Source organism: Lissotriton vulgaris, chromosome 5, assembly GCF_964263255.1.
Source record: "Lissotriton vulgaris chromosome 5, aLisVul1.2, whole genome shotgun sequence".
Taxonomy (NCBI): domain Eukaryota; kingdom Metazoa; phylum Chordata; class Amphibia; order Caudata; family Salamandridae; genus Lissotriton; species Lissotriton vulgaris.
The window spans coordinates 1838837149-1838855896 of NC_141693.1; the positions used below are offsets into that span (position 1 = coordinate 1838837149).

The 18748-nt window shown below is 43.5% G+C and overlaps 1 protein-coding gene across 2 annotated transcripts in view; it reads right to left on the reverse strand.

Annotated features, from left to right (window-relative positions):
• Positions 1-18748, reverse strand: part of NPEPPS (aminopeptidase puromycin sensitive) — a 1004488-nt gene that overhangs the window by 271599 nt on the left and 714141 nt on the right. For both annotated transcript variants that reach the window (XM_086924308.1, XM_086924309.1), the window contains exon 16: positions 17474-17608. In XM_086924308.1, coding sequence (XP_086780434.1) covers positions 17474-17608 — 135 coding nt within the window. The remainder of the gene's footprint in view (positions 1-17473; positions 17609-18748) is intronic.

The window sequence follows — 18748 nt, forward strand, 5'->3', positions numbered from 1 at the left end:
TTAGTTTTACTTCTCTGCTAGGAGTAAAACTTGCTGGTCCGCTAAGCTTATTGGCTTGAGTGTTTTCCACTCCTGGCTCCCGGTTTTCCGTTTAAACGGATTTTTAAATATATATACAGACAGAAAACTTTTTGGTTTTTGTCTCTATTTATATATAAAAATGGGAAAATACTAACAAAACAAATGCTTCTCTGTAAAATCAGAGTTCGAGGTGCACAAAAGAAACAGGAACTGCTGCAGAGACACTCCAGCACCACTCACAGCGGTAGTTCACACAAGGTAATTGATGGAGCCGTGGAAGCAGCCAATTTCCATCCTGGCCCCCGCACAGCCTCCTTTCATATGCAAGCGCCTGTCCACAATAGAAACCCCCACACCTCCAGGTAAACCTGTTGGCAGCAAAGCAATTACCAACACCGTCTATTTCCTACTCTTCCCACAAGCGGCCTGAACAGCGCTGCTTCTGTGCACTGTACTTCAGTGTGTGCAAGGAACGTTTTGTGTGTTACAGCTGTGACCTGAATTCCTGCATACATGATAAAAATATAGATAGAAGATAAAAGTGGGGGATTTAAAGAAAGAACAATTGTTACTTACCTGTAAACAGGTGGTTCTCCAGTATTGGTTTCTTTTATAGATTCACATGCTTGAATATTCCCAGTTGTCGAAGTGGGAGCCCCACGGTAAATAAAATAGCAATAAAAGAATCCCAATAAAATATGTATATTAAAACATATCATATAAATTCAAATACCAGAAATACTTATAAGTACCAGGTTAGCATTAACACATAGGAATACATGGAGAAAAGAAAAAACATAACATTTCCATGTCATTATGTTAGTCCAAACTACAGCCAATCAGGCGCAAACACCCCTCCAGTACCTTCTCCTCAGAGGCTCTAGCCCTTAGATTTTCGTAGCACAGGAGTGACAAAAAGAGTCTAGGAGGAGAAGCGAGCCTCTGAGGGGAGGCGGGTGGGTCGCATGTGAATCTATTTAAGACACCAATACTGGAGAACCACCTGTTTACAGGTAAGTAACAATTGTTCTTCTCCAGTATTAGGGTGTCTTTCATAGATTCACATGCTTGAATAGAATAGTGAGCAGTAACAGCTGGCTGTAAGAGCAAAATCAGCAATGCATAAGTATGAAAATGCAAAAATAGCATAACATAGCCAGATAGGGATGATAATAATAATAACAATATCATCACAAAAAACCATATAGGTGGAGGGAAGAAGCAGAGGCTCACCTTAGTTAAAAAGATTGCGAAGCACCGCTTGGCCCACTGCCGTATTGGCGGCGTTGATCGTTTGAAGGCAGTAATGTCTTATGAAAGTATGCCTGCTGGACCAAGTAGCTGCTCGGCATATTTGGTGAATCGGCACACCAGCAAACAGGGCAGTAGAGGATGGCATCGCCCTGGTGGAATGAGCTCTCACTGATGATTGAAGAGGCTTGCCAGCTTTCAGATGACAAAGAAATTGCTGAAGAAATCCAAAATGCAATTGTGGGCTTGGTAATAGAACGCCCCTTGTGCATGCGTCTGTAACCAACGAACAGCTGATCAGATTCGCGAAAGGGTGCCGTCCTGTCGATGTAAAATTTAAGGCATCGTTTAACGTCCACTGAATGCAAATGTTGCTCCGCTGGAGATTGAGGATTGGCAAAAAAAGTCTTTAAGAAAACAGGTTCATTGATGTGAAAGTCAGTCTACACCTTAGGCATGAAAGCCGGGTTGGTGCAAAGCACAACACAGTCCGATTTGAATTGGAGGAAAGGAGGTTTAATGGTAAAGGCGTGAATATCGCTCACGCGACGTGAAGAGGTCAAAGCAAGGAGAAGGGCCACCTTCCAAGTCAAAAACTTTAAATCCGCTTTGTGGATAGGCTCGAATGGCGCCTTCATCAATTGCGCCAAAACAATATTGAGAAGCCAGGTAGGAGAAGGACGCCGAATGGGCGGGAACTTCCTGAACAGTCCCTTGAAAAATTGACGAATGACTCTGGAAGAGCAGAGAGAGGAGGAGCCATCCAGCCAGAAGCTAGAGATTGCCGCCAAGAAAACCTTCAAAGTGAAGTGGGAAAGTCCTGACTGTGCCAGCTGTAGAAAGCACCAGTGCCAATCTTTTCCACTTTAGCTTGTAGGTTTTATTGTGGACGCAGCCCTGGCATTGGCAAGAATGTCCCTGCATTCTGGCGAAAGTTTAAATGGGCAAATTCAAGGTAATCAGGTTCCAAGCGATAATTTGAAAGAGGAGGGGTCTGGGTGAGGAGATCCGCTCGAGGATAAAGGATAATGGGCTTGCACTGTGATAGAAGCAACGGTTCCGAGAACCACGCTTGGCGAGGCCATTGTAATATTTATACAAATAAAAGATGATGGGTCCTTGAGTTGCTGCATCCAACGTTGTTTATTCTTAGTAATCAGGAATTGAAATACAGGATACAAGCAAGGATGTAATTCAGTAAAGTCTCAAATAAATCCCTACCGGGAGCAACTGGACAGCTGCTCAGCCTCAGATGTAACTAACTCATTTCAAACATACACACCCAGCACTCCATGTGACATCATAGATGAATGCTGAGCTAGTTACAACAAACACTAAAGAAGGACAGAAAGAAACGAAAAACAGGATGCAACACATCTCTCCCCTTGAAAGAAATAAAAACAAGATGGGATAAAAAAATAATAATAGAAAAGTAGATGTTAAAACATACAGCACATACACCGAAAATATTATGTAAAGTAAATAGAGAAGGTTAAAACATCAAATGGTGAAAGTATGAAAGGAAGTACAGTCACCCACAACATAACAAAATCCACAAGAATGGAAATTGATGGATTTGATAAATTAAATAAGAACTCCTCTAAAAACATTAGAGCATTTAAATGATTCATATCAATGAACAACCTCCGGATCTTTAAAACATCAAATAATTTGAACACCTCTGAAATATTAGAGCACTCTATGGTTCTGTAAATGAGCAACCTTCGGCTCTTTAAACATCGAACATACCTAACACCTGTGGTTCTACAAATGAGCAACCTGTGGCTCTTTAAGCATCAACCATACCGAACACCTGTGGTTCTATAAATGAGCAACCCGTGGCTCTTTAAACATCAAACATACCGAACACCTGTGGTTCTATAAATGAGCAACCCGTGGCTCTTTAATCAAACCATGTGAACACCTCTAAAATATCAGAGCACTAATGTGGTTCACATCCCAAAATAGAGCAATAAGACTCTTTAAACATTGAAACAATTGAACACCTCTAAAATATTAGAGCACATACGTGGTTCAACAAGCATTAAAGCTCTTCAAAACATTGAATTTCTAAAACATGGCTCATCCTCGGATGCAAACCGTAAACACATAAAACCAAGAAGCACTAGAACTCCTCACATAACACAGAGCAGTTAAAAGAAATGGAGCACCTCAAAATTGAGCACAAATGTGGCCCCGCAAACGTACACATTCAACAAATCCCAAAATAAAACTGCAATCAAAAGAAAGAATTAAAACTGAGCACTTCACCCTAAGTTGAGCATATGAATGTCTGCAATCAAAAGTCTGAATTAAATAAAACTGAGCACCTCAACCTAAGTTGAGGTACTGGAGTACTCTATGCTCCATTAGCACACATGTTGGTTTAAGCTACTTAAATATTGTACTTTTACACCCACACAAACAAATTAAATTATCTATACGAAATGTTGATGAGAAAATATAACTTTTGCTCCACTAGCATAAAATGAAACGTATAGAAATACTTGAGCTATCTCTTAACTGTGTCACAGTTGAGCACAATTAAGTTCTAAATCGTGCACATCATAAATTGTTCTTGAGCTGTGCACTTCAGCGTAGTAGAGATCCACAATAGGTAAGCAAAGGTTATCAAAATACCTTTGGATTATGGTTTTCACGAATTAAAAGGTCAAAAGTTGTAAAATTCTGTTTCCGATCGATGCAGGAAGTATTTCCCGGCGATATTTGAAGGTGATATTGGCAAAGTGAAATCCAAAATGGTTGCCGGTGACGTAATGACGCTATGTTGCGTCGTGTACGCTGCGCTGCATAAGAAACGGTGATGACATCAGCTGTTATTTATTTTTTATTTGCATACTTGTACCGCGCTAGGAATCGACTCCCTGAGGAGTATCTCCGCGCCTTTGGCAGCATCTGAGAACAGAAGGCCCGGTCTTGTATTTTAATTGCCCAACCAGAGAATAGTAATTAAGAAGGAAAGTTTTTAATTTTTTCCTAAAGGGAAAATGTTCCCTACATAGTCTAATTTCATTTGGGAGTTCATTCCATAACTTCGGGCCGGCTACTGAGAGAGCCCTTCCCCCTTGTCTTGTCTTCCAGAACCTGGGGACACATAGCAGTTCTCGGTCTCCAGATCTCAGAGATCTAGAGGGGATGTATGGGATGAATTCTTTGGTTAGGTAATCAGGACCTTTACCAATAAGGCACTAGTGGATGATGCAACAAGTTTTGAACATCACCCTCTGTTTCACTGAGAGCCAGTGAAGTTCGGTTAATAAAGGTTTTGAGGGAGTACGGGCCGGGACATTGAGAACAAGGCGTGCAGCAGTGTTCTGCACAACTTGTAATCTAGCAATGATCCCCTCATTGGCGGCTAGCAGCAAACCATTACAGTAATCCAGTCTACTCAGCACGAGCGACTGAACTAGAGTTTTCCGGGTGGTGTCAGGTAACATGGGAGAATACCTTTCGGAGAAGCCCAATGACATGGAAACAGGAGCTGACCACTTGATTGGAATGCTGTTTAAGGGCAAGCTCCTGATCCAATTTAACTCCTAGATCTTTCACTACCGCCTTGGGCTCAGGGACTGGGCCTAGATCTTGAGGCCACCAGTCAGGAGTCCACAGGCGTTTGGCTTCCCCAAAGAGCATCACCTCAGTCTTAGAGACGTTACACTGCAGGACGTTTGCTGCCATCCAATGTGCCACTTCTTTCATCCCCCGGGCAAAGGAGTTACGTACTTCAGGAGTCATGATTTTAAACGGAAAGAGGAGTTGAGTATCGTCTGCATACGATACAGGGATGAACCCGTGGGATCTCATGATGTTAGCCTGGACGGAGTGAACATGGAGAGCTCTGTATTGTCAAGGTAACGACCACGCCACTGAAACCACGTCACACAGTGCCCTGAAGTCGATGCAGATGCTCGAGCCGTTGCACTCTTAAGTCGTTCGTTTTTATTTTTGAAAAATACCTCAAGAGTTAAAATCCAGGAAATATGTAAAAAATCATCACCAGGCACCCGAAATGCACTAAAAGCACGCTGCTTCGAAACACCGCAAATGTCACATTCCCAAAATAAAACTGCACGTCCTTTGCGGATGTCCCACCTTGTGCTTTGGAAGATCTCGAAAGGAATGAAAACGTTCTGTCCAATATGCAACCTTGAAGATGATAAATTACATAGTCTCAAAACAGCCACTGCCTTATGTTAACGAACATCACTCGAAGTCCCAATATTTCAAGTTCACTTCACACCGGACCTCGATACTTGTCCCCGGTTGAGGTGTGAGTCTTAGCACTTTCCCTGAAGTGGTGGAAGTTGTAAAGCCGATCCAAGCAGTGTCAAAATAGTTTGTTCAAGACCGAATTCAAAAGCAAGTGGCAACTTAAACATCCAAACATTAGGCACACTTTAACTTGTCCCAAGCTCATACCAACCCTCAACTTAATTCTGTCTGTCAGATGTTGTAGACACTGGTGGGGAAATCAAAGGGTTGGCATAAAGTTCAGGTAGTTCTTTACAATTTCTTTTGCAGTGTCTTTATAATCACGCGTGGTTTCTTCCATAAATCGTCGCCAGTGTAATATTTAAACAAATAAAAGATGAGTCCTTGAGTTGCTGTATCCATACGTTGTTTACTCTTAGTAATCAGGAATTGAAATACAGGATACAAGCAAGGATGTAATCAGTAAAGTCTCAAATGAATCCCCACCGGGAGCAACTGGACAGCTGCTCAGCCTCAGATGTAACTAACTCATTTCAAACATACACACCCAGCACTCCATGTGACATCATAGATGAATGCTGAGCTAGTTATAACAAACACTAAAGAAGGACAGAAAGAAAGGAAAAACAGGCTGTAACAGCCATCTGGGAACGATCAGGAGAATGTGGCACGGGTGTCTCAGCATCTTCCATAACACTTGAGGAACTAGTGGAATCGGCAGAAAAGCGTAGGCGAATAGATCGCACCAGTCCATCAAAAGGGCATTCCCGGACGATTCTGGATGGGGAAGCCAGTTTGCAAAGGAAGGGCATTTCCGGTTCACAGGGCTCGCAAAGAGATCCATGTGCGGATGACCCCAACGCTGAAAGATGAAGTCCAGAGCCGGCTGAAGCAGCTCCCACCCGTGAGTCGAGGATGTGGACCTCCTGAGGGAATCCGCCAGGATGTTGGAGATGCCTGGTAGGTGAACTGCTGTCAGGGTAATGTGGTGCGGAAGTGCCCAATCCCAAATACTCTGTGCCAGCCGAGACAGGAGAGGAGATTTGGTGCCGCCCTGCTTGTTTACATAGTGCATACTGGTGGTATTGTCGGTTTGGATGAGCACCGATTCTCCCTGGATCAGAAGATGAACAATTTGAGTGCCAGGAAGATGGCCATTAACTCCAGCCTGTTGATGTGCCAGGAGCATTGAGACAGAGTCCACTTGCCCTTTAGGGACAGCCCTTGAAGGTGTGCGCCCCATCCTTCCAAGGAGGCCAACCTCATCCGGGCGGTCACTAGGACCAGATCGTTGAAAGAGCCGGTGACCTGACGCCACTGTCTGTCCAATTCTTCCTGAATTGGGGGACTCTTGAGCCTGCAATTTGGGATCAGAGCTGCAGGAGGACGCAATCCCCAGAAATGACTTCAATATACAAACTGAAACGGACTCTTTTGAACAGATAAGAGCCACCAAGTGTAGAATCCGGAGCAGACACTCGTGAGACACGAATGCCTTGGCTAGTGACTTATCCAGAGTGGGACCTAGAAAAGTTCTGCAAGGAGCTGGGTCGACCTGAGACTTCTCAGTGTTGATGGAAAGACAGAGGGAGCGAAATAAGGTCTGAGTCGAGTGTCGCGGGACAGCTGACTGCGAGATTGCGACTTGATGAGACAATCGTCTAGGTATGGTAAAATTTGAACGCCCTGTAGACGCAGGTATTACGTCAGAGAGAAGAGTCGAGGTAGTTGAAGTATTCAAAGAAAAAATAAAATAATTTTTTAACAAAGAATCAACCACACTTGAATTGTTTGTTGAGTTTAAATAAATATACAGTTAATCTGTGACACATTCGTCATAAATTTTAGATTAAGGACATAAATGAGAAATTATATTTTTACTCCACACTAGTCATTGGTGTATGCAGGCGTTAAATGCATGTAGTACTCAACACATATAGATTATATCAGGTGATACAGTGCTCACAGTGAATAGAGGGAAAAGTTTGGTAAGTGGAATGGGGGTGATTAGGTGGGTGAGGGAAAGGGTAAAGGTGTAGTGACAGGCACAATAGCAAGTATTTACAATCAACCCTTTACGGTCATGTAAAGATCCACAAATTCTCCTTGCTATCATAGCACATAGGACATGATCATTGATTTGCGTCCCACGTGTTTGGTGTTCTTTAGAAGTCTACGTTTCGACCCCTGGATTGTTAGGGGCTGTTAGATCCTCGTGTTGGGGTCATCATCAGGACAAAAGGTGTTGCGGAGCAACTAGGGTAGTAAATAGGTGTGGTTATGAGGGTGATAGTGTGGTTGGATGACACAAATGGTAAGAGGCAATGGAAACCTACTGGAAGGAGGCTCTGTGATTTGGCCCTCCTGTGGTGGCAGCGAAGCCGCTCTGCGATATCTGAAAAGAGATGTACAATCTCCTTAGAAGATGGATGGATATACGTAGTTCTCAATGAAATCTAATGAGGGAGAAACTTACCCTGAAATCTTGGGTGATGATTGCCACTATGTTGAAAATATTAAGAAAGGGTGTATGAGTCACCGCGGACTGGGGTGGTGAAACTCCCTAGTTCAATCACTGTCCGTTAGTGGAATGAATCTGGCGATGAGAGAAAGAGAGAAACTGGCTAGATCTGGGACCAAAGCGAACAAATTGTGACATGGAATCATGGATACCGATCCTGACTAAGCCAAAGACTTCTAATCTGAAATATATTTACCAGTCTGTACTAAAACGGACCACTATTACAATTGGAGAGTTCATAGTCATTCCGAGTGAGCCTATTACCAAACACAGTACAACCTTTGCTTGCAACAAAGTGGGAGAGGACTGTCTACCACCGAACAGGGTACGATCCTTCTATGCAACAGAGTTGGACTGCTTAGATTGTCTGTTGTCTAATCACCCTTGTTACCAAAATACATTAATTAATATTCAATATGCATACTGCGAAACTCTGTGGAACAATGGTTGAGGGCGTCAAACTAACTCGATGTAAACTAGACAACAACGGCTTTCAAAATTCATGGCTATATGGGTTCAATGGCCTAACGATCAGTTATTGGAGCAGAAATAAAAAGGCATGGTTGGGAGTAAAGGAATTGCTGTGATAATACAACCGTTAAACAAAAGTCTTGGACAAGTTGAATCTATCCTTTCTGTCACCATGGAAACATGTCCAATCGCCCGTTTGCAAGAATACTGGGCTGTTGGGGTAAACTAGTCAATAATAATATGACTGCAGGTAGTCTCATTAAGGATGCCAAAACTGCTCGATGTAAAATCACAAATATCACGGGTTACAACATGCATGGCTGTATAGGTTCGGCAGCTGATCAACCCGTTGTAAGAATAGCATGAATGGGAGCTTGCAGCCGTATCAACCAAACCCTAAACCGAATAATTATACCCTTTCTAAAACGGAAGGAACCAGCGGAAGGCAAAGGATGAATGCTATAGTGAGGGGGCCTGGAAACCAGCCTAATTATGAAAATGGCTACTGGGGGAGAGACCAAATTCTTACCTCACTGACGGCTGCCAGAGGACTGTCAAGGCTGGGCGTGGCCTCAGCACGCGGTGCAGCCGCTACGTGCAGGCAAGGGGCTCGTCTCGGGAACAGCCAATAGGGAACAAGTGTGGTTTCCATGGAGAAGATGCAATCTCAATCGCCGTGACTGAGCGCGCTGTCTTGCAAGTTAACATGTTCCACATCACACGCAGTGATTGGTTTAACGTAAGCGTTAGCCCAGGGTGTCATTCCAGTGAATGGGACTGCCTCGCTGATTAGTTGACTTCGATGTAGTGAGTTTGGTCGATTGCTAGCAAAGGTCAGTTGTTACAAGGCATGTTAGGACAGTATTCGTTAAAAAATACATTGTTGGCATGGAGGCAAAACCGTTACAAATAGGTGAATGCAATCTCAGTAAAAGCGTCCCTATTAACTGAAAAAAGCATAAGTATTATGGAGCAAACATATTCAAATACAGGCATCCTAGTTTGACTCGTGCAGGATTCAAGTAATGAGGCAAGCACCCGTTAATTCATATTACATACTGGAGGAAAGGAAAAAAACCTGAGTGGATCTGTAATGGACGTATTTAATCTGTTTCTAAGCTCGCCATCTGGGCATATGTGGCCATTGTTTACGGTGTCCAATAAATGCATCCATTTGCATTCTCTTGTGTTCAGGATAGTGCTAATATCTCCCCCTCTAGGTCCAAGAGACACCTTTTCCAATACTAGCCATCTTAAAGATTCTGGTGTGTGGAAATTAGTATTGAAATGTTCGACCAAAGGTGTTCCAACAGTTTTGCAGCGGATGAGACTACAATGTTGGAGAATCCGATTTTTCACTCTTTGGATAGTCTGCCCAATGTACATTGATCCACAAGGACATAGAATTGCATAAATCACTCCACTGGTGTTACAGTTCGTGTGTACTTTCAAGTTGACAGTGTGATTTTTGTATTTCAAGATTTTGGTCTCAAGGCACATTGTACATGCCTTGCACTTGGTGCATTTGTAGTGTCCCACTATTTCAGGTAGGTTCCACATCATTTGAATCGTTGGGTTTGTAAGTGTCCCAAGCATTGAGCGGACAACATGGTCCTTGATGTTTTTCGCCTTTTTGAATGCGTGCATGGGAGGTTCTGGCGTAATAATGGTGTCCGAAATAAGACCCCAGTGTCTATTGATCGTTCTTTTTATCTCATTGCTTTTAGTACAGTGTGTAGTCACGCAGATCATTCTGTCCATAGTGCACTGGGCCAGTTTTTGTTGAAAATGGTTTCATTTTCTATGCTATTGTTTTACAATGCAGCCTGAGGGCTTATGTCTATTTATTAGCAATTTACAGGATTTATGAGTGGTTTTACTCATTAAAACACAAAGTTCAAAGTATATTTGATCTAATGTGTTTTTTGTTTCCTTACTAATTGCAGTACATGTACTTGTGTTTACATTGTTTAGCCTCAGTTTTGGGGCTTCATTGGTGTGAGAAAAATAATATATGTACGTACATATATGTGGAGCGAGATATGTGTGTTTTTACATATATATTTTTATATTGTTTCCGGGGTCCCGCAAATGGGCGGGAATATTCAGTGCTTATGACTATTGATGAGGATCCCCTGGAAGAGAATGTATGTTTCGACCAGCCTACATTTTACCAAAACAACTTCCATTTAGATAAATGAATCTCCTTTATATTCAAGAGGTTTTTAAAAAATATATATATCGCCTGGGGCCTCTGTGTGTGTGGGGCGGTGGAGGGGAGGGAGGGGGAGTTGTAAGAGAACATGAAATGAGGTTTAGAAATTGCTGCCTTAAGCAACCATGTTCCGGACAAGGCTAATGCGTAAGGTATGGCATGCCATTTGGAAAAGTGGGGAGGGGTCTTCCCAACTCTGGCATCTCATCCTGGCAGACCCCCTAATGAGTGCTTCCTAACTGCTGAATAGCGAAACAGCTTACAGACATTCACACACTCTCTGAGGTGGATGCCATTTGTGCATTATAAAATTGTGCTGCTGATGCGTTCATTATGAATCAGCCACATATGCCACTTAATCCATCATCTGCGCATAATCGGCAGATTTTAACAACAGAAATATTGTTTTCAATCGAAACGGTTCAAAAGAAACTAAACATGCAGCAACTTGAGGCTGCCTTTGGAAGGCTCTTTGTAAAGGTTAACAGGTCACCTTTATTTTGCTTATTCCTATATTTGGTTGCTAAACTTGTACAAATGAGTTGCAACTTATGCATGGACTGTGTTAACAAGTGCAAAAATGACAAATTAATGAATAAATACTATCAGAAAATATGCCACGTTATGCTGCATTATTTGGCTTTTCTTGCTGCATGGTTTAGTCAACCCTGCCGCATAATTTGGCCCTCTCCGGCTGTATAATCCAGTGGGTTGGAGCATGACCTGAAGGCTAAACACTGATCTCAACAGCAGCTACTGTAAGTCACTAATCACCTTTCTATTGTCGGAGCGTATGAATGCAAGTTATATAGATGTGCATGCAATTTGTAACCTGTACGGCACTCAAAGATATATGAAGAAGCTTAATTCTCTTCTCCCCAGTGAGCTATTTCATATGATTGGAGCGTGTAATCTGCAGGTTCACACAGTTTAAATAGTGCACTTTCTTTTTGCATACAATGCAAAACAACTCCCACTACGAAGTGCGTTGCAGGCCTTTGTAAAATCATTCAGCACAAGTTCCTCTTTACTAATATAAGCTTATCCAAAATGGTTGGTAACCTTGTAAAGTAATCATCAGATTTTTCTTTACAATCTTGCAAACATTTCAAATAAAAACAAAAAGGTTAGTGCTCATGAAGTAATCAACAAATCAATCTCAAATCATCCTCCGGTCATTAGGAATAATCTCATCTTGTGACGTAATCAGATACTCATCCTCAAATCTTCAAGAACAATCTTGTTTTACAAAGTAATCAGGTACTCACTTTCGAGTCATCTGCAAGTCATCAAGCACAGGTTTCAAAGCTTTGCTGATTACTTAAGGAGGTTGATGATGTGTGATGACGTGAAAATGACTTTTAAGGTAGTTGAATGATCATCCAATGACTCTGGGATGGCTTCTAAAGTAATCCTGTTTGACCTGGGTGGAGCGGGTGCCCGTGTTGCTGTGAACGGTGCCTGCTAGCGCTGCGACCTTCACCAAGAGATAGCGAACCGGCGGAAATCCCGCCCTACCAAAGCCTGCCAGCCCCCAAGAGGTGCAACACAGCAAGGATTCCACTAAATCGGCCTCACTAATGACGCCTCAGCCCAGAGTGTACAAGGGGACTGCATTGGGGAAGAGTCTGAGGAGCGGTCTCGGCTCCTCTGTAAAACACCACCTGAACACACAGCCCAGACACTGGAGCAGACACGCGGTCCCGGATTGCTGACAGGGAATGGGGGACGCAGGGAACTGAGCCTGAGTAGATCTCCTGAGTGTGGCAATTGAGGCAACAACCAAGAAGTTGGTGGCGTGCACCGCTCGGCCATACTCCCCAGGGCCGGAGGCTGCATGGAATGTCTTCCCGTTAAGGCCGTGCTGATTCAACCTCATCTGCGAGAGGTCAGGAAGGTATAGCATGAGCTGGGCCATAGGTTGTGGGGGGCGCTGCAGGTGGAAGTGAAGAAACTACACCTTACCAGAGCTGGCCGCGCTACACAAGTGGAGCGTGGAGAAGTGGTTGACCGAGCACACAACAAGGACGTTTTGCTTAGTGGTTTTGATCCTCCATCCACACAGAACGGTTGACCCAGTGGCTTAGATCTCCCACCCATACGAGGGAAGTGGGCCCCAGCACCACAGAGCAGCCGCCACTGCGCTGCCATACTCCAGCAATGTCTACGGTATTTGGTAAGAAAGATAGGAATGTGAAGGACCTGTTTACTAAAATGGCCGGGGCAAGTGGAGCTGATGGCCATGAATCGCCAAATGCGTCAAGGGGGGCAAGAGATTGAGAACACAGAGGAGCCGGTAACGCGCGCTTTCCTGGCGCAACTGTTCGCTACCCAGCGTGACGACTTACAGGCCCTTAGAAAGGGCTTTTCTAAGGAAATAAAGGATGTGCGCCACAATGTAGATGCAATAGGGGAGAGAGTAGCCACCATGGAAAAGCATGAACAGGCCCGGGTTGTAGATGTGGAGCACTTGCATCTCTAATCACACGCAGAAGATTTAGAAAATAGTTCCCGCACGAATAATATTCGTATTAGGGGCATGCCGTCTAAAGAAGAGGGAGTGGACATCACTAACTCTCTCCAACGCATCTTTAGACATATTTTGCAAGAATCCCAAGATTAGATATCAAAATCGACAGAGCTCATACAGTTGGCCTGCAAAGGAAAGCACCGGCACCTCCCCCAGATATTTTGGCATTCCTATTGGATTTTCAACTTAAAATAACTTATTCTAAAGAAAGCAAGGGACGCCCAACCACGGACTTACCAGGGGCACGCAATTGCTCTATACCACGACTTAGCAGAAATAATTTTGCAGAAGCGGCGAGACTTTCGTCCGATTAAGACGCACCTCCGTAAGCAAGATATCACATACTCATGGGGTCACCCCTTCCGTATAATCTTCAGATTGGGCGGTACGTTGCAGCAACTTCGGTCCTTGCAGGAAGCTTGCTGCGTCCTTGGGATCGAGATCCCTCAACAGGACGAATCCGGGAGTGCCGAGAAAAAGGACAGAGGGAATTGGGGCGCCAAATACGTGGAGGTAGAATATCGAAGGTGGCATTGAAACCACCAAGCTCAGAGACCTTCGCGCAAGAGAGACTGGCCGTCCTGAACTCTGTCTATCGAATCCGGCTCCAAAGACAGCGATTGATTTGACACAGGGGTCAGATAAGTGGTAAAATGCTATGTCGGGGGCAGAACTTAAGGGAGCAGGGGGGATTATACTGGCCACAATATGCATCCTACAAACTGGTTCACCAAGGGTGCGCTGACGAACTCTGCAGACCCTGGACATTTTTGGGGTATACTTATTGTTTTGTTTGTTGGGGGGGGGGGGTGGGTGAGGGGTTTCCGGTGTTCAATGGGCAAGTGGTTCATGAATTTCAAACAGAAGGTGACAGCTCAGAGCGTAGGAGGGGGAACAAGGGGAAGGTGGAAGAGTTTGTTTTTTCCTGTGAACCAGCTGATCAACGAATGCTAACACCTGATAGGGCTGGGGAGGTAGTAAAAGTACTTACGCTTAATGTCAAGGGGCTCAATACTCCCATTACAAGAGGAGCAATTCTCTCCTACCTGGAAAATGCGGAGGCAGATGTGTGTCTCCTTCAAGAGACGCACCTTTTATCCAAAGACTGGCATCATATGTGCTCTAGGGCGTTCCCGCAGCAGTTCTTTTCCATAGGAGAGAAGAAAGTGGGGGTCGACATTTTAATAGCTAAGCGATGTAAGGGGGAGGTGAAAGAGAAAGTGGCCAAAATAAAAGTATGTTTGCTAGCATACACTATTCAGTTTGGGGCCCACACTATGGCGTCCGTATACGCCCCCAATACAGGGCAGGAGAGATTCCTTCAAATAGCTTTAACGGAAGCTTATGGTCCCATAAATTCGCATAACATTGTTGGGGGGGGGGGGAGGGGGGGTAGGGGGGACCTGAACATGGTTACGGACACAGACAAAGATAGATCTAAAGCTACCTTTCACCCAAAAGGGGAGCTATCGAGAGAGGGGAAGAAATGGCTGTGAGAACTGGGGCTGGCGAAAATCTGGAGGGAGGCCCACATAATATGACAATACTCATTCTTTTCACACGCACACAGATCATATGCACGTCTGGACAACTTGTTGGGTACGACAGAGGTCAGTAGAGTGGTAAAAGATGTAGTCATCGAACCCATGGCTCTTTCTGACCACGACACAGTGACTGTGCAGCTACAGGGAGCACCAGCCCGAAGTAAGGAGGGCGGTTGGAGGCTTAAGGAACACATGCTACATAAGAAGGGGGTGGAGCAGCATCTTACCAAAAGTATCATTGAGTATTTGGAGTTTAATGACTGCCCTGAGGCTACGGTTACCACATTATGGGAAGCGATGAAAGCATCGGTCGAGGGGAGCTAACAGCTCTCTTCGCAGCCGACAACAGGAACAAGGAGCTGCGCGCGCACTCGACTACACAGGTTCGAGAGTTGGAGAGGGTGCATAGTCGGACGGGGGCACCTAGGGTGTGGAGACAGATAAAGGCAGCGAGAGAGCAGCAAGCAGGGGTGGACTTAGGCAAAGCAGAATATGCAGCGCTCAGACTAAAACACTCCTACTATATTGGAGGAGACAGGACCCTTACTTGCAAATAGGTTGCAGGCTCAACGGCATGCAAAGGTACTCTCGCTAAAGAGACAGGGAAAGTGGGGAAGCCATTGACGATCAGGGGATTGCCCACACCTTCCGGGAATTTTATAAAACGCTTTACAGGCCGGACATCCCGACTGACCGCGATACAACAGCATACAATCAGCTCATATGTCCACGCTAACACTGGACCAAGCTAAATCCCTAGAAGTCCCAATTAGGATTGAAGAAGTGATCACTGCGATTTTGCGACTCAAATTACTCAAAGCACCTGGCCCAGATGGCTTTCCAGCGCTCTTCTATAAAAAATGTTGCTGCATACTCGTCCGGGTAATGATGAGACTATTTATTTCCGTTGGAAGTGACAAACCGTTCCCAACGAACATGCTATCTGCAGCGATTGCAGAATTGCCCAAAACAGGTAAAGATAAACAAGAGTGCGGATCGTATCGCCCAATATCCCTTCTTAATGTCAATTTTAAAATATTCATGGGCGGAGAATTAGCGCAGAAAGATTGTGAAGGGATATACTACAGGGCAAGCACACAGCTCGCAACGTGGCCAGTATTGAAACAGCTATGAAAATAGCCACATACTGGTATCTTACGCCGGTGCGCCTACGTAGGGGTAACCCGGACAGAAGCCCTATTTGTTGGAGAGGCGGTATTATATTTGTTATGGGGGTGCCCGATACTAGCCACTTACTGGTCCAGAATTCTACATGACGTAGACCAACTATTCGATACACAGATACCACGTCTGCCTGTGTACGTGGTGCTGGGCCTCCCCAATCTAATTACATACCCACTCAAAAGTGTAAAGGGACGACAGATGGCGTTGGGAGCAGTGCTTCAGAACATTCTGACACATTGGGATACATCCACTTCTCCCACATACACATTGTGGCTTCACAGGATTTGGTACATCCTAGGCATGGAACATATCTCTGCTTCTCTCACTAGTTCTGAGAGCTTGTTCCGGAAAGTGTTGACACCTTTTTTGACAGTTATTAAAAGAATTCAATGAGGTCACCCAGCCCAAGTACCTGAGAGTGCTACGTTTAACAGACCTAGGAACAAAGAGCCAGCCTCCTGCGAATGCCTGATATGAGAAACCATAGATCCATAAATAATTGCATTTCATATACCACAAGGACCACCGGAAGGGTGGAGGGGCGGGGAGTTCAAGTTATTTGTTTTGTTTAGGCATTGCTTACATATGTAACGTTTAGTCCTATCTAACACTGGCAAAGATTGTCAGAACATTGTATTATGATTGTACCATAAGCATAGATATATAGACCTCATAACTGACTGTAAAGCACAAGAGATGTACTGTTCAAAACAATGTATTACTTTCCACTAATAAACAGATGTAAACATAATGTGCATTATTTGACTGATTTCATTTGAAAGGTGAAGCAAGACAAATTAAATCAGTCAAATAATGCACATTATACATATACATGAAGAAGTAAGCCAAAAAATGTTGTTTCTAAATCAATCTCAAATCGAAACAGAATACATGTGAACAATGTGTTCTGGTAATCTATTTTAAAATTTCAGAGATAACCTTGTGATGAAGAAACTGTTAACCAACTTCTAGGTGATAGCAATTCTCGTCTCACACACAGATGAACACTTGTATATAATTAAAGAAAGCCCCAGCTCTCATAAATAGTAAAAAAAAAATAAGGTGCTTCTTTGCGTTCACTATTTTCTACAGATTCCTTACCTTAAGAAATCCACCAAGAGCTAGACTGGAATCAGAAACTTTCCCTCCCACGAATACTTTCCAGTACCACCAGCTGGTGTCATGGGACCTCAGCCGGAACTACATCATCCAAAGATTCATAATTTCTTCTCTTACTGATATAGTTGACCCAGACAATCACAGTTGTATTTTTTCAAGGTGTCATCTGTGTTTGTTCTATGAAACAATAAATTGCTAGACCTGCTGCTCGAATTGTACCACCTTGGGAAAGCAAAGATGACCTACCAAACCATCTATTACAATGCTCTGGGAGCAGCATACCAACATTATACCACTGAAGAAGCAAGCTTATTTAACCACAGATCAATTCCAGAACTTAGACAGAACATCATCATAGATCCTAGTTGCAAGGGGAAACTTACCAGAGAAAAGAGATCATTCTGCAAGCTAAGTCTATCCACAGGAGGAAGGGAAAGGTCTCTGATTCCAGGTAATAAGCTTTCAAGCATAGAAAAGCTGTACTGAGTGCGGTAGAATCCAACAGTGCCAGGGTTCAACTGAAAAAGAAGATTAACCAATCATGCAAGGAAAAACAGGAACATTAAGTTACTTTCCAAGATTCCTCTTGATTCCGATCGTTTGCTATTATTCTTCACCAATTTTCAAGACATAATAATTCGCTCCACATATCTTAATGGGGCGGGAAATAGGATGCATGAGTGGAGGAGACTTGGAATTACCTTCATAGTGATTTCGCTACTCTACTCCTACTCTGATTCCACATTCACAAGCAGCTGTGTCCGAAAAATGAATGCTTCCAATTCAAAAGTATTTGAGTTGTTCTTTCCAATGAGCGGGTTTCCATTTATATGAGCACTACACATGCATGGCAACACATCCATCAATAACCACCAACGATCATACATGTTTTTTTCTGCTATTCTGGCATTGTAGCAGGCATGTGCTAATTTAGAAGAAGGAGTAACAGCTTCCTTCCTATGGTGATTCAAGAGTACTGTTATCAACTCGAAAGTAATTTTCCTTACTCTGTCAATCTGTTTGCCCTCTCTCTCTCTCTCTGTCTCAACTGATTGTGAATCTGATTTCAGAGCTTTAAATGCTAGGAAGAAAAGTTAGTGGAAAAAAATATTTACAAACCAGGGATTACACAAACAGGCTGCACAGCAATTTTCAGATGAATTCAGACAGTCATGCTTTCAGAAACAATGCAGACTCCTATATCGCTGCTCTATCTTTGTTTTAGAGGAATGACCATGACGTTTTTTACGTGAGTGAACTCAAGTGATGCCACAGGTCCTGATATTAACATCTAGAGGCTTCTGGGTGGAAAAATGAGTGGGGTAATATGTCCATTTAAATGAAATTGTCATCTTCAGAATAAAGGGAAACAATGTCCTAAGGCCAACTGTTCCCCTTTCCAAAATAATGGCAGTCTCTCAAGGTGAAAGACCTTCAACTTAATCAGTCACACTGGATGAAATTACTGCTTTAAACCAGTTTTTAAGTTGCTAATGTATTACTTCATAGTCTTCTTCTGTAGCTGTATTGAATTACAGAATATAAGTAAAATGAAAAGACACTGATCACTTCATTTGGAGAGATGCTTCCACTTGTAAATTAGCAGCGACATTCAAGGTCTATAAATATCAATGATGATTTTATGATAAAAGTTCTGT